Source organism: Pantherophis guttatus, chromosome 17 (assembly GCF_059756535.1).
Source record: "Pantherophis guttatus breed Tessera chromosome 17, ASM5975653v1, whole genome shotgun sequence".
In the NCBI taxonomy this organism is placed as follows: domain Eukaryota; kingdom Metazoa; phylum Chordata; class Lepidosauria; order Squamata; family Colubridae; genus Pantherophis; species Pantherophis guttatus.
The window spans coordinates 3882560-3895770 of record NC_142079.1 but is presented as its reverse complement, the minus strand read 5'-3'; the positions used below and the strand labels follow the sequence as shown (position 1 = coordinate 3895770).

At 45.7% G+C, this 13211-nt stretch overlaps 1 protein-coding gene across 2 annotated transcripts in view; it reads left to right on the top strand.

The window, feature by feature from the left end:
• The first annotated feature begins 6673 nt into the window (after positions 1–6673).
• TBC1D10A (TBC1 domain family member 10A) overlaps positions 6674–13211 on the top strand; it is a 29712-nt gene continuing 23174 nt past the window's right edge. Inside the window, exon 1 of one of the 2 annotated variants that reach the window (XM_087880507.1) lies at positions 6674–6991. In XM_087880507.1, coding sequence (XP_087736633.1) covers positions 6690–6991 — 302 coding nt within the window. In that variant the 5' untranslated portion in view covers positions 6674–6689. The remainder of the gene's footprint in view (positions 6992–13211) is intronic. The other variant, XM_087880506.1, reaches the window with a different exon arrangement.

The window sequence follows — 13211 nt, the reverse complement described above, 5'->3', positions numbered from 1 at the left end:
GTCTGCTGGGCTATCCAGGCTCATTTTAGCTGAGCCTTTTTTTTTTTGGTTCGTTTTTTGGCTTGGGGAGGCTGGGAATGACAACTGGAAGAAAAAGATGTTGAGACTCTAGAAAGAGTGCAGAGAAGAGCAGCAAAGAGGATTAGGGAACTGGAGGCTAAAATATATGAAGAATGGTTGCAGGAACTGGGTATGTCTAGTTTAATGAAAAGAAGGACTAGGGGAGACATGATAGCAGTCTTCCGATATCTCAGGGGCTGCCCCAAAGAAGAGGGAGTCAAGCTATTCTCCAAAGCACCTGAAGGCAGGAGAAGAAGCAACGGGTGGAAACTCATCAAGGAGAGAAGCAACTTAGAACTAAGGAGAAATTTCCTGACAGTGAGAACAATTAACCAGTGGAACTACTTGCCACCAGAAGTTGTGAATGCTCCAACACTGGAAGTTTTTAAGAAGAGGTTGGATAACCATTTGTCTGAAGTGGTGTAGGGTTTCCTGCCTAAGCAGGGGGTTGGACTAGAAGACCTCCAAGGTCCCTTCCAACTCTGTTATTCTATTATTCCGAAGGGATTTTAGATGGGGCAGAATAAATACAGAAGGTTTTTTTTTTTTTATCTCTTGTTTAGAGATGGGGGTTACATCTGGTCTATTTTGCGGGCCCGGGCCGTACGTGAAATCAAATGTACAGTTTGATTTGATTGATGGATAAGATTTGATTGATGGATAAGATGTTGAATTTCATTTTGTTAGATAGCGCCCAATGTTCAAGTCTGTCAAGATCCTTCTGTATCTTGAGCCTATCGTCTTCTGGAAGTGTTGGCTATTCCTGCCAGCTGGGTGTCATCTTCAAGTTTGATGAGTTCCCCATCTCATACTGTACCTTTCATTATTTCTTGACTGTAATCTTTCTACCTACGGATTTTGCAAGGCAGTTCAATTAAGGAAATGCCAGGAAATCATGTCAATGGTCGCTCTCCAGGTTCTGGGAAGTTGCCCCTTGGTGAGATGGGTGGCGTATAAATTTCGTTAATAAAATTTAAATAAATAAAAATAAAAATAAAAAAGTTGAAGCCGAATTGGATGGAGCCCTTCCCTTGCAAAAGAATCTCAGCCTGGCCTGTAAATATTCCGATTCAGCAGCGAAGGCTTTTTAGAATTCCCCGAAAGACAGTCTCATGAATCAGTCTGCAGAGAAAATGCCATTAACGTGCTTTCTCCCATGGTAGAAACTCTTGGCTGGATTCTCACTTGTGTCCCACGGCACAATGAATCATCTCCATTTTTGCTGTTAGGCGGCTCGCCTTTCCAAAAGATTTATATAACCCTCCGTGGCGAAGCGAAAGAAGTCATCGGAAAGGGCCTTCAGGGTCTCTCTAAATGCCTTTTCCAGCACTTATTAACTCTGGAGGAGAATATTGGTAGCTCAGGGTCGAAAAGAGGGTGCTCTCTGAACTTGGTTGTTTTCTTGCAAACGTTTCATTACCCAACTAGATAACGTAATCAATGATAGAAGGGAGTGGGGTTTGCAGAGAGGAGGAGGAGGAGGAGGAGGAGGAGGAGGAGGAGGAGGAGGAGGAGGAGGAGGAGGAGGAGGAGAATGGTTCCTTGCTGCTCCCTGAGCTTGGTGGTTTTCTTGCAAACATTTCATGACCCAACTAGATAACGTAATCAATGATAGAAGGGAGTGGGGTTTGCAGAGAGGAGGAAGAGGAGGAGGAGGAGGAGGAGGAGGAGGAGGAGGAGGAGGAGGAGGAGGAGAATGGTTCCTTGCTGCTCCCTGAGCTTGGTGGTTTTCTTGCAAACATTTCATGACCCAACTAGATAACGTAATCAATGATAGAAGGGAGTGGGGTTTGCAGAGAGGAGGAAGAGGAGGAGGAGGAGGAGGAGGAGGAGGAGGAGGAGGAGGAGGAGGAGGAGAACTGTGAGGTCCTTGGTGCTCTCTGAATTTGGTTGTTTTCTTGCAGGCATTTAATTAGGTAACAACATCAGTGAAGAGAGTGTGGTTCGTGGAAAGGAGGAGAATGGGAGGAGGAGGAGGAGGAGGAGGAGGAGGAGGCCGATACCCTAAATAAACAACAGTCTAGGGCCGTGATGGCGAACCTATGGCACGTGTGCCACAGGTGGCACACGGAGCCATATCTGTGGGCATGCGAGCATTGCCCTAACTCTGCTCCAGCACGCATGCACGCAGCTGATTTTGGGGCCTTCCGGACCCACTGAAAGTCAGGAAACGAGCTGGGGTAGGGAAGGCCATTTTTGCCCTCCCCAGGCTCCTAGAAAGACTCTGGAGCCTGGGGAGGGTGAAAAATGGGCCTTCAGGTGCCATCGCGTGCCCAAAGCAGGGGAAGTGCAGGGTGTGTGTTTCTTGTGTGCATGCAGGGGGGGGGGGGTTGGGCGTGGGGCGGCCTTGGATTATGGGTGTGGGCATGCAGACACGGGACACCCCCCCCTCCAATGCTCCCCCTGCTTTTGGCCTGCGACGGCAAACAGGTTCGCCATCACTGGTCTAGGGAAATGGCCCCCGACCTTCCGGATACGAGGGAACAGTTCCGTGTAACAGTAACAGAGTTGGAAGGGACCTTGGAGGTCATTTAGTCCAACCCCCCTGCTCACGCAGGAGACCTGTACTAGGGATTCGAACCGCCGAACTGCTGACCTCCTTTCTGATTGACCAGCTCAGCGTCTTAGCCACTTGAGCCACCTAGTCAGGCTGGTGCAAAGCAAGTGCTCTTATCAACTGAGCTAACTCCCCAACTGACCAGAGGGAGAGTTTTGGGTCCTGCCTGACTAGGTGGCTCAGTGGCTAAGACGCTGAGCTGGTCGATCAGAAAGGTCAGCAGACTGTGGGGGGGGGGGTTGGGGACCCATGGTTTAGGGTCTTTGAGCTGGTATTTTAACCGTATTTGCACCAACCCTGATATTTCCAGCGGTGCTGGGAAGGGTAGCATGCAATTCAGGGCTTTTGAGTTAGACGGGGGGGGGGGGAAATCTATCCCCGGAAGAGCCACCGATGCCAACAGGACCCACTGCCAATCGAGACTGGGCACGGATTGCATCTGAACTCTATCAAGGGAATACAGAGTGAAGCGTGGGTTTCGTGCCCTCTCTGGAAACAGCACTTTGGAAAGCTGGCGTAGCCAGCTAGAGAGCTAGACATCGATCCGCTATTAAACAGCGTCCGTTTGCTTTTACTTAACTGATGGGAGTTGGGGTACTTCATTGCCATTGGAGGAGTCACGGGGGGGTGGGTGAGGGGTCAAGAGAGAGGGGGAAGAGAGCCATCTGGGGCAAGGGGAGGATTTTCCCTTCGGAGGGAGGGAAACCTGGGGAGGCCTTGAAGAAGGAATTCAACCACGGTAAACATGGGGCGAGGCAGGTGAGAAAAACACTCAAGACTGCCCCAGTTTGATCTTCTTCCGTATGTAATCTGCGATGCTTTCAAGATTCTGTTATTCTATCCTCTAGCTCTCTGGGTGCATTCCTGTGTGCATTCCCAGCGTTCCTCGGCCAAAATGACTTTTTCATCACCGTCAGTGGAGATTCGTGCGCTCGCCAGGGGTGAAATCCAGCAGGTTCTGACAGGTTCTGGAGAACCGGTAGCGGAAAATTTGAGTAGTTCGGAGAACCGGCAAATACCACCTCTGGCTGGCCCCAGAGTGAGGAAGGAATGGAGATTTTGCAATATCCTTCCCCCAGGAGTGGGGAGGGAATGGGGATTTTGCAGTATCCTTCCCCTGGAGTGGGGTGGGAATGGAGATTTTGCAGTATCCTTCCCCCAGGAGTGGGGAGGGAATGGAGATTTTGCAGTATCCTTCCCCCAGGAGTGGGGAGGGAATGGGGATTTTGCAGTATCCTTCCCATGGAGTGGAGATTTTGCAGTATCCTTCCCCTAGAGTGGGGTGGGAATGGAGATTTTGCAGTATCCTTCCCCTGGAGTGGGGTAGGAATGGAGATTTTGCAGTATTCTTCCCCTGGAGTTGGGAGGGAATGGAGATTTTGCAGTACCCTTCCCCTGCCACGCCCACCAAACCATGCCCACTAAGCCACGCCTACAGAACTGGTAGTAAAAAAAATGAATTTCATCACTGGCACGCGCCCTTGCCCATTTCTCCTGCAGCCCGATCTCGAACAGGCCGCTGCCCAGAGGGTTAGGGACTCTTGGCATAGCCTGTAGCTGGATAGTGGGGGAAAGCACAGAATAGAATAGAATAGAATAGAATAGAATAGAATAGAATAGAATAGAATAGAATAGAGTAGAGTAGAGTAGAATAGAATTTAGAATAGAATAGAATAGAATAGAATAGAATAGAATAGAATAGAATAGAATAGAATAGAATAGAATAGAATAGAATTAGGGATAGAATAGAATAGAGTAGAGTAGAGTAGAGTAGAATAGAATTTAGAATAGAATAGAATTTAGAATAGAATAGAATTTAGAATAGAATAGAATAGAATAGAATAGAATAGAATAGAATAGAATAGAATAGAATAGAATAGAATAGAATAGAATAGAATAGAATTTTTTATTGGCCAAGTGTGATTGGACACACAAGGAATTTGCCTTCGGTGCATAGGCTCTCAGTGTGCATAAAAGAAAAAATACGTTCATCAAGAATCATAAGGTACAACACTTAATGATAGTCACAGGGAACAAATAAGCACGGAAATAGAATTATACTTTGAGGCTTGCAAGATTCTGTCAGATGCAGCCTTTACAACAAACTCGAATCGTTTCCTATCTGGTTTATCCCACAGCCCATATTTTGTGCAACGACAGGCAAATGGGTTGATTCAATAAATGATGATTAAATGGGCCACTTATTTATTATAACTTCTGCCAATTTGAAGGGCTACGTTGATCAGCAGGTGGCAGCATCTGCAAGCTTTTCTTTTGGGAAAAAACAATTGCAAAGCAAAAATTTTGCATTTAAAAGTGTAGAGCCTGGCTTGAAATGAAAAAAAGCACCCCCGAATTTTCCCCGCCTGCCCCCATAAAAAGGAACCCCAAAAGCAGCTAAGTGCAATGATCTCTCTAGCACATTGTTCCTATTCTGGATTCATTAAAAGCTAAGCCTTTTCTCTTTAATTAAGGTTTTTTTTAGTGCAATTCAATGTTTTTCACATTTTTTTCTTAATTGGATTTAAATTAATTGATGCATTTTTTTTTTACCATGGTCTGCTTTGGGTGGGGCTGCATCAGAGCAGAGTGTAAATGATAAATTTACAGTATAAATTCAATATAACCTCTCCAGATATCTTCAGGCATCCACAGCTGGCACAATCGAAGTTGTTGTATATCACTATTTTTTAAACTTGTCATATTTAAGATGTGTGGATTTCAATCCCCAGAATTTCCCCAGCCAGCATGGATTCTGGGAGTTAACATCCACACATCTTAAAAGTTGCTAGGTTTGAAAAATACGGATTCATGTCATCAATCTTAGACAAAACAAGATAAACTTTTGAGTCCAGATAAGCTAAACGCTATTTGTGATAAATTGTAATATTGTAATAATATTGTAAAATATTATTGTAAAAAATATTGTAAAATAATATTGTAAAATTGTAATAATTGTAATAAATTAAACCTATTCTTGCTTAATTCTTGCTTAATCTAGGATTTATAGAAACACACTTTGTAGATTCGCAGAGTAAACCATAATCTGGCCATTAATCTTGGGGTTTGGAAGCTATGAGGTCATCACTATGAGTTCCTTGTTTTAATGATTGAAGTTGGGTTTGGTTTTAGCCATCATTACTTTTCTTATTTATTTTTTTATCGTGTATATTGGTTTGGCTTTAAGTTAGGTGCACTGCCTCGAGTCTCATTTGGGAGATAAATTAATATTAACACAACTAATAATTAGTTTTAGTTATAATTAACATAAATTGATATTGTATAATAAATTGTAGGTAACAAGAGTTTCAAAGCTGGCTTGTTTGTGGTTTAAAGTGTTGTGTAAACAAGTGATCTATTTTTTAACTCACTAGATACAGTAATTAAACTAAAGAAACTGAAATATTACAGAAATTTCTTAAGATTATCTGCACGTTGCCCCCCCCCCAGAAATGTGTGTTGTTACTTACACTGGAGTAAACAATGTAAGGTTAATTATGAAAACCTGCTTTAATCTTGGTTTGTAAGAACATGGCTAATGAAATCTGCAGCCCAGAGACATGGCTGGATTCGGGTGATTTAAGGGGGTTGAAAGCTGACCAACTACCTTGTAGCCTAGTGCAGATTCTGGCACTGGAGCCTTTTTTTGGGGGGGGGATAAATCATGATTAAGTCAACAAGTTGCATCAAGTATCACATGAGCCTCTCATGAGACCTGCAATTTGGCTGGCTTGCTTTGGTTCAGCATGTTTGGAGACAACAATACGATGTGCTAACTGCGATTCATGGCTTGTTCATAGTTTATACAATAAGCCACGGTTAAGGCTGAAGGGGGTAGTTTAGCGCCCCCTGGAAATCTGGACACTTTCTGCCAACTTTTGCGCAGCCCAGAAGTTCCCGAAGGGGAGGGGCGGAGGAGAGGAGGCGCCATTGGCCGGCGGCCCCCGCCATTCAGCGGCGGGGCGGGAACAAAGCGGCGGATTGGCAGCGCGGGCGACCTAAGGCGCGGCGGCGTCCGAGGCGCTTCGTCCAATGCGGGCGGCGGGAGGCGGGCGCGGCGGGGGCTCGTCCAATGGGCGCGCCCCGGCTGGCCGCCGCTGCCGCTGAGGGGGCGTCGAGGGCTCAGAGCCGCGGCGGCGGCGGGGCTGACGGAGGCGGGAGGCTGCGCGGCGACGGGATGGGCTCTCCGGAGCCCCGCGCCCCGCTGGCCGCCCAGGATGACGACGACGCGGCCGAGGCGGAGCAGGAGGGAGGCGGCGAGCTGGACTCGCGGAGCTCGGCGGGCGACGCGGGCGGAGGCGGCGAGCGGCGCGTCGACAAGTTCGGCTTCCTGGTGGCCGACAGAGAGGACGCCGCGGAGCCTCCGGAGACGCCGTGAGTGGCTGAGTGGCACTCTGGACATGGGCAGGGGCGCTCTTTGGGGGGGGGAAGGGTTGAGTGGCACTCGACGTGGGCAGAGGCGCTCTTGCTGTCAGCAGGGCTGATTTTTTGGGGGGGAGGGGACGGGAGGGGAGGGCGGCACTCTGTCCATGGGCAGGGACACTCTTGCCGTCAGCAGGGCTGCTCTTTGGGGGAAGGTTCAATGGCACTCTTGACATGGGCAGGGGCACTCTTGCCACCAGCAAGGCTGATTTTTGGGGAGGGTTGAGTGGCACTCCTGACATGGGCAGGGACACTCTCGCCATCAGCAGGGCTGCTCTTTGGGGGGAGGGAAGGGAAGGGCGGCACTCTGGCCATGGGCAGGGGCACTCTTGCTGTCAGCAGGGCTGCTCTTAGGGGAGGGTTGAGTGGCACTCTTGACATGGTTAGGGGTGCTCTTGCCATCAGCAGGGCTGCTTTTTGGGGAGGGTTGAGTGGCACTCCTGACATGGGCAGGGGTGCTCTCGCCATCAGCAGGGCTGCTCTTTTGGGAGGGGAGGGTTGAGTGGCACTCTTGACATGGGCAGGGGCACTCTTGCTGTCAGCAGGGCTGCTCTTAGGGGAGGGTTGAGTGGCACTCTTGACATGGGCAGGGGCACTCTTGCCACCAGCAAGGCTGCTTTTTGGGGAGGGTTGAGTGGCACTCCTGACATGGGCAGGGGTGCTCTCGCCATCAGCAGGGCTGCTCTTTTGGGAGGGGAGGGTTGAGTGGCACTCTTGACATGGGCATGGGCGCTCTTGCCATCAGCAGGGCTGCTTTTTGGGGAGGGTTGAGTGGCACTCTTGACATGGGCATGGGCGCTCTTGCCATCAGCAGGGCTGCTTTTTGGGGGGGAGGGGATGGGAGGGCAGGGAGGCACTGGCCATGGGCAGGGGCACTCTTGCCACCAGCAAGGCTGATTTTTGGGGAGGGTTGAGTCGCACTCTTGACATGGGCAGGGACACTCTCGCCATCAGCAGGGCTGCTCTTTGGGGGGAGGGAAGGGAAGGGCGGCACTCTGGCCATGGGCAGGGGCACTCTTGCTGTCAGCAGGGCTGCTCTTAGGGGAGGGTTGAGTGGCACTCTTGACATGGTTAGGGGTGCTCTTGCCATCAGCAGGGCTGCTCTTTGGGGAGGAGAGGGTGGCATTCTCGACATGGGCAGGGGCGCTCTTGCTGTCGAGGCTGCTTTTTGGGGAGGGTTGAGTGGCACTCTTGACATGGGCAGGGGCGCTCTTGGGGGGCTGGAGGGGCACTCTGGCCATCAGGGCTGCTCTTCAGTGAGTAGATTGAGTGGCACTCTTGCCATGGGCAGGGGCACTGTTGCTAGATTGGCAGGAGGGCTGTGTTTTTGGGGTGGTGTGGATTAGAGTTATGGGTTGGGGGGCTCTTGCTGGGGAGGGGAACGGGGTAGCATTGCGGGTGAGGGGGGTTCCTGGCACAAGCAGGACTCTCATTAAAGGAAGGGGGGGGGTTCTAAGAGATCCGAATAGGGGCGGGGGACACTGGGCCCTCCTCCTATGGGCAGAGGCCCTCCTGTAGGAGAGAACATTTTGCAAAGGCACAAGGGTCGGGAGGGCACTCTTGACATGGACTTTGGCCCCTTTTTTCCAGACCCGGCCTGAGCCGCCTTCGTCTGGCTTTCTCTTCGGTTGCCTAGAATCCCACTTCTCTTTAACAAACCGGCTTTAACCGTTGGGTTAGTTTCGATCAGGGGGGCGTCCCAACTTTTGCAACTTGAAGACGGGTGGACTTCAACTCCCAGAATTCCCCAGCCAGCTGGCTGGCTGGGGAATTCTGGGAGTTGAAGTCCACCCGTCTTCAAGTTGCAGACCTCTGGCTTAGGGGGATTGTTGGTTTGATTTTCAAAACTTGTTTCCTGCTCTTAAAATAAAGCAGCCGCAGGACCTGAACCCAGAACCTCGAGAGACACCCTCCCCCATTCCCCTATTGCAACAGCCCCATGTAGGATGGTGCATTATTGGGGCAGGGGTAAAACCCCAGAGATGGTGCATTATTGGGGCAGGGGTAAAAACATGGAGGGACTTTTCGGGCAAGCTGGGTGGGGTGAAAGCACTTTTGCCACGGGCAGAGACACTCTTGCCTCCTCCGTTTGGGTTAGCCTGAAATAAACTTTGTGTTTTATTTGGGACTGTCCTGTCCAGATGTGGTGGGAGGCCTTGAGTTTGGGAGGCCCAAAAGATGGATAGTAGCTATCTTTGGAGGAGGAGGGGGTTTAACACCCCCCTCCCCAGCTTCCTTTATGAAGGATGACCAGGGATGTACCACTTTAAGACTGGTGGACTTCAACTCCCAGAATTCCCCAGCCAGCCACAAATCCACATGCTGGCTCTGGAATTCTGGGAGTTGAAGTCCACAAGTCTTGAAATGGCTTAAGAGACCCCTGGTTTAGTCCTAGGGCGAAAGCACTCTTCACATGCTCAGGTGCATTCCGAAGCTCGCATTCCGTTCTTTCTGAGCCCCGATTTAAAGCTCTTGGCTACTTCCCGAAATCAAGAAAAAAAAAGTGGGAAACTTCATTTGCTTGATATTAAACTCAACAGTTTAATACGTTGTGCGAATGGGTGACTTCGGTAACCTGGTTAGAAAAGCAATAACGCCAAAGGCCGTCTCGGCGGGACTATTAAAACCTGCCTTTTAGCCTTTCCAAAGTTAGCCAAGGTTTGTATATTTTATTTCTAACTCCACTAATGTGAAATGCGGGACGTAAAAACAAACTGAGTTTTTTTTTTCTTTTTAAATTAAAGAACTGAAAAATAGAAAAGGAAAAAAAAATCAATCTCGGCAAATAAAACACTGGAAAAAAAAACAAAGTAAGTTTTCAAAAGATCGCCAAGAAAGAAATTTTTAGTGTGGTCTCAAACTGTGTCTTTTATGGGGAGGGGAGAAAATGAGTGTATTGCTTAGCAAGATTGTGTGTGCGTGCACACAAATTAAACATTGTGTGTGCTTTATTTGTGTGTGGGGGGGATTATGAGACAGAGCAAGAGGTTGAGTTTTAACCGCTTACTGATTTATGAAACTCACTCAAAACATTTTGAGTAAATTTTTGGTTTTGGGAAGAATAGAATAGAATAGGAATAGTGATAGGAATAGAGAATAGAATTAGAATTAGAATTAGAATTAGAATTAGAATTTAATAGAATTAGAATTTAATAGAGAAGAGAAGAGAGAAGGGAAAAGAGAAGAAGAAATGAGAAGAGAAGAGAATTAGAATGGAATAGAATAGAAATGGAATGGAATGGAATAGAATATAGAAAATGAAAAGAATGGAATGGAATAAGGAAAGAAGGAGAATAGAATAGAATAGAATAGAATAGAATAGAATAGAATAGAATAGAATAGAATAGAATAGAATATAGAAAAATGAATAGAATAGAATAGAATATAGAAAATGAAAAGAATGGAATGGAATGGAATAAGGAAAGAAGGAGAATAGAATAGAATAGAATAGAATAGAATAGAATAGAATAGAATAGAATATAGAAAAATGAATAGAATAGAATATAGAAAATGAAAAGAATGGAATAAGGAAAGAAGGAGAATAGAATATAGAAAATGAAAAGAATGGAATAAGGAAAGAAGGAGAATAGAATAGAATATAGAAAAATGAATAGAATAGAATAGAATATAGAAAATGAAAAGAATGGAATAAGGAAAGAAGGAGAATAGAATAGAATAGAATAGAATAGAATAGAATAGAATAGAATAGAATAGAAATAAAAATAGGGATAGAATAGAGTAGTAAAAAATAAGGAATAGAATAGAATAGAAATAGAATTAGAATTAGAATTAGAATAGAATAGAATTAGGGATAGAATAGAGTAGAGTAGAGTGGAGTAGAGTAGTGTAGAGTAGAATAGAATAGAATAGAATAGAATTATTTATTGGCCAAGTGTGATTGGACACACAAGGAATTTGTCTTTGGTGCAAATGCTCTCAGTGTACATAAAAGAAAAGATACGTTCATCAAGAATCATAAGGTGCACCGCTTAATGATACTCATGGGGTACAAATAAGCAATCAAATCATACTTAGGAAGCAATATAAATCGTAAGCCACAAGTTACAGTCATACAGTCATAAGCGGGAGGAGATGGGTGATAGCAACAGTGAGAAGATTAATAGTAGTGCAGACTTAGTGAATAGTTTGATAGTGTTGCGGGAATTATTTGTTTAGCAGAGTGATGACGTTGGTGAAAAAACTGTCCTTGTGTCTAGTTGTTCTGGTGTGCAGTGCTCTATAGCGTCGTTTGGAGGGTAGAAGTTGAAACAGTTTATGTCCAGGATGCGAGGGGTCTGTAGACATTTTCCCAGCCCTCTTTTTGACTCGTGCAGTATGCAGGTCTTCCATGGAAGGCAGGTTGGTAGCAGTTGGTTTTTTCTGCAGTTCTAATTATCTAATTGTTTTTTTTTTTTTTTCATCTTTGCAAGCTGTGGTTTCCAAGCATATGGAGCTGGGCTTATGGAAAAATATGGAAAAAATGATATGGAAAAAAGTGGGCCTTACTTGTTTTGTGTTTCTTTTCCAGCCTTTCCGTTCAAAAGCAACTGGGCTTACTCTTGAGTAAACCTTGCTATAGTTTTTTTTTGGCAGGAAGGACCAATTCCTGGAGAGGCAGGCATGGGAAATGATTAATATTCCACTGGCATATGTAGGTTAGTTTTTTTTTTTTTTTTAAGATTAATCACGCGAGGAACTAGGTCTACCTGTTCTGTGGAGCCCTTGTGTGTGATTGTGCAAAAAAACAGTGCTGCATTCAACTTTCTTTTTCCAGCCCTTCCTCTCTTTTAAATCAACTCTCTGGTTTGCTAGGCTGGAGCATATGGAGGTGTAAATCCTTCAGGGCTTGTTGTTGGAAAGGAGAATTAAGGAATTCGGCTGGTTTAGGAATGCTTTCCTTCTTAATAACAGAACAAGGTGATTTTTATTTTATTTTTCGGGTTCCCTGTCTGCTGTTATCCAATATCTGGATGGCTGCTGTTATGAAAGGGAAATCAAGGGTTCCAGCTGTTAACAGTAACAGAGTTGGAAGGGACCTTGGAGGTCATCTAGTCGTACCCCCTGCTCACGCAGGAGACCTGTACTAGGGATTCGAACCGCCGAACAGCCGACCTTTCTGATCAACAAGCTCAGCGTCTTAGCCGCTGAGCCACCAGGCAGTGTGTTTTGTTAATGCTGCTTTCAGGGTGGATTTGATTTTTAAAATTTAAATCGAGTCAATTTAAGTGATGATTTAAATCTCTAGTTTAAAAAAAAAAACGGCTTGATTTAAATCAACTCGATTTAAATCATGGTTTTTAAAAAGCACCTGTCATCTCTGTCCCGCAGCGGCTCCTCCTCCTCTGTTGACTCACCGAGAGTCCCAATATTGCAGAATATACAGCCTCACGCTACGCAACTCAGCTCCATTTCATGCTGTATAAACTAAACTATGAATGTATCTTAAAGAGAAAACTCGCTTTAGATAGATCGTTACTCCAAAAGCATTTTATTGAAACAAATTCGATTTTAAAAAAATCGGATTTAAATTGAAAAAATCCGATTTAAATTTTTAAAAAATGCAATTTTTTTTTTTAATCATCGATTTTTATCCACCCTGGGTAGCATCATCAGTGTTAGAAGGAAGTGGGGTTTATAGAGAGGAGGAAGAGCAAGAGGAGATCTGTGGGCTCGTTGGTGTTTGCTCTCTCAGCTTGGTTGTTTGTTTGCAAACGTTTCACTACCCAACTAGCTTACATCATCAGTGCTAAAAGGCAGTGGGATTTGCTCTCTTTATATACAATAATTGGCAGGGCAAACTAATTGTATATGAACAGAGAGCAAACCCCACTCCGATTTAAATTTTAAAAATCAATTTTTTTAAAAATTTTTTAAAAACAATCATCAATTTTTATCCACCCTGGCTGATTTTCAGGAAGAGGAGCAGGTTGTGATGGGAAAATAGCCATTTCTCAGGTGTAGAAAATGAATGCAAATCAAAGGTAACCAGGAGGCATTTTCAGGACAGGGCAAGGTTTTGTCTAGATGGCAGAAAGTAAAAAAAAAAAAAAAGGGGAAGAGAAGAAAACAATGGCATGGATTGTATGAAGCAGTCAGAAGTCAGAACTAGTCCTTCACTTACATCCCGTTCATTTAGTGACCATTTGAAGTCAACGAGACTGAAAAGTGATTT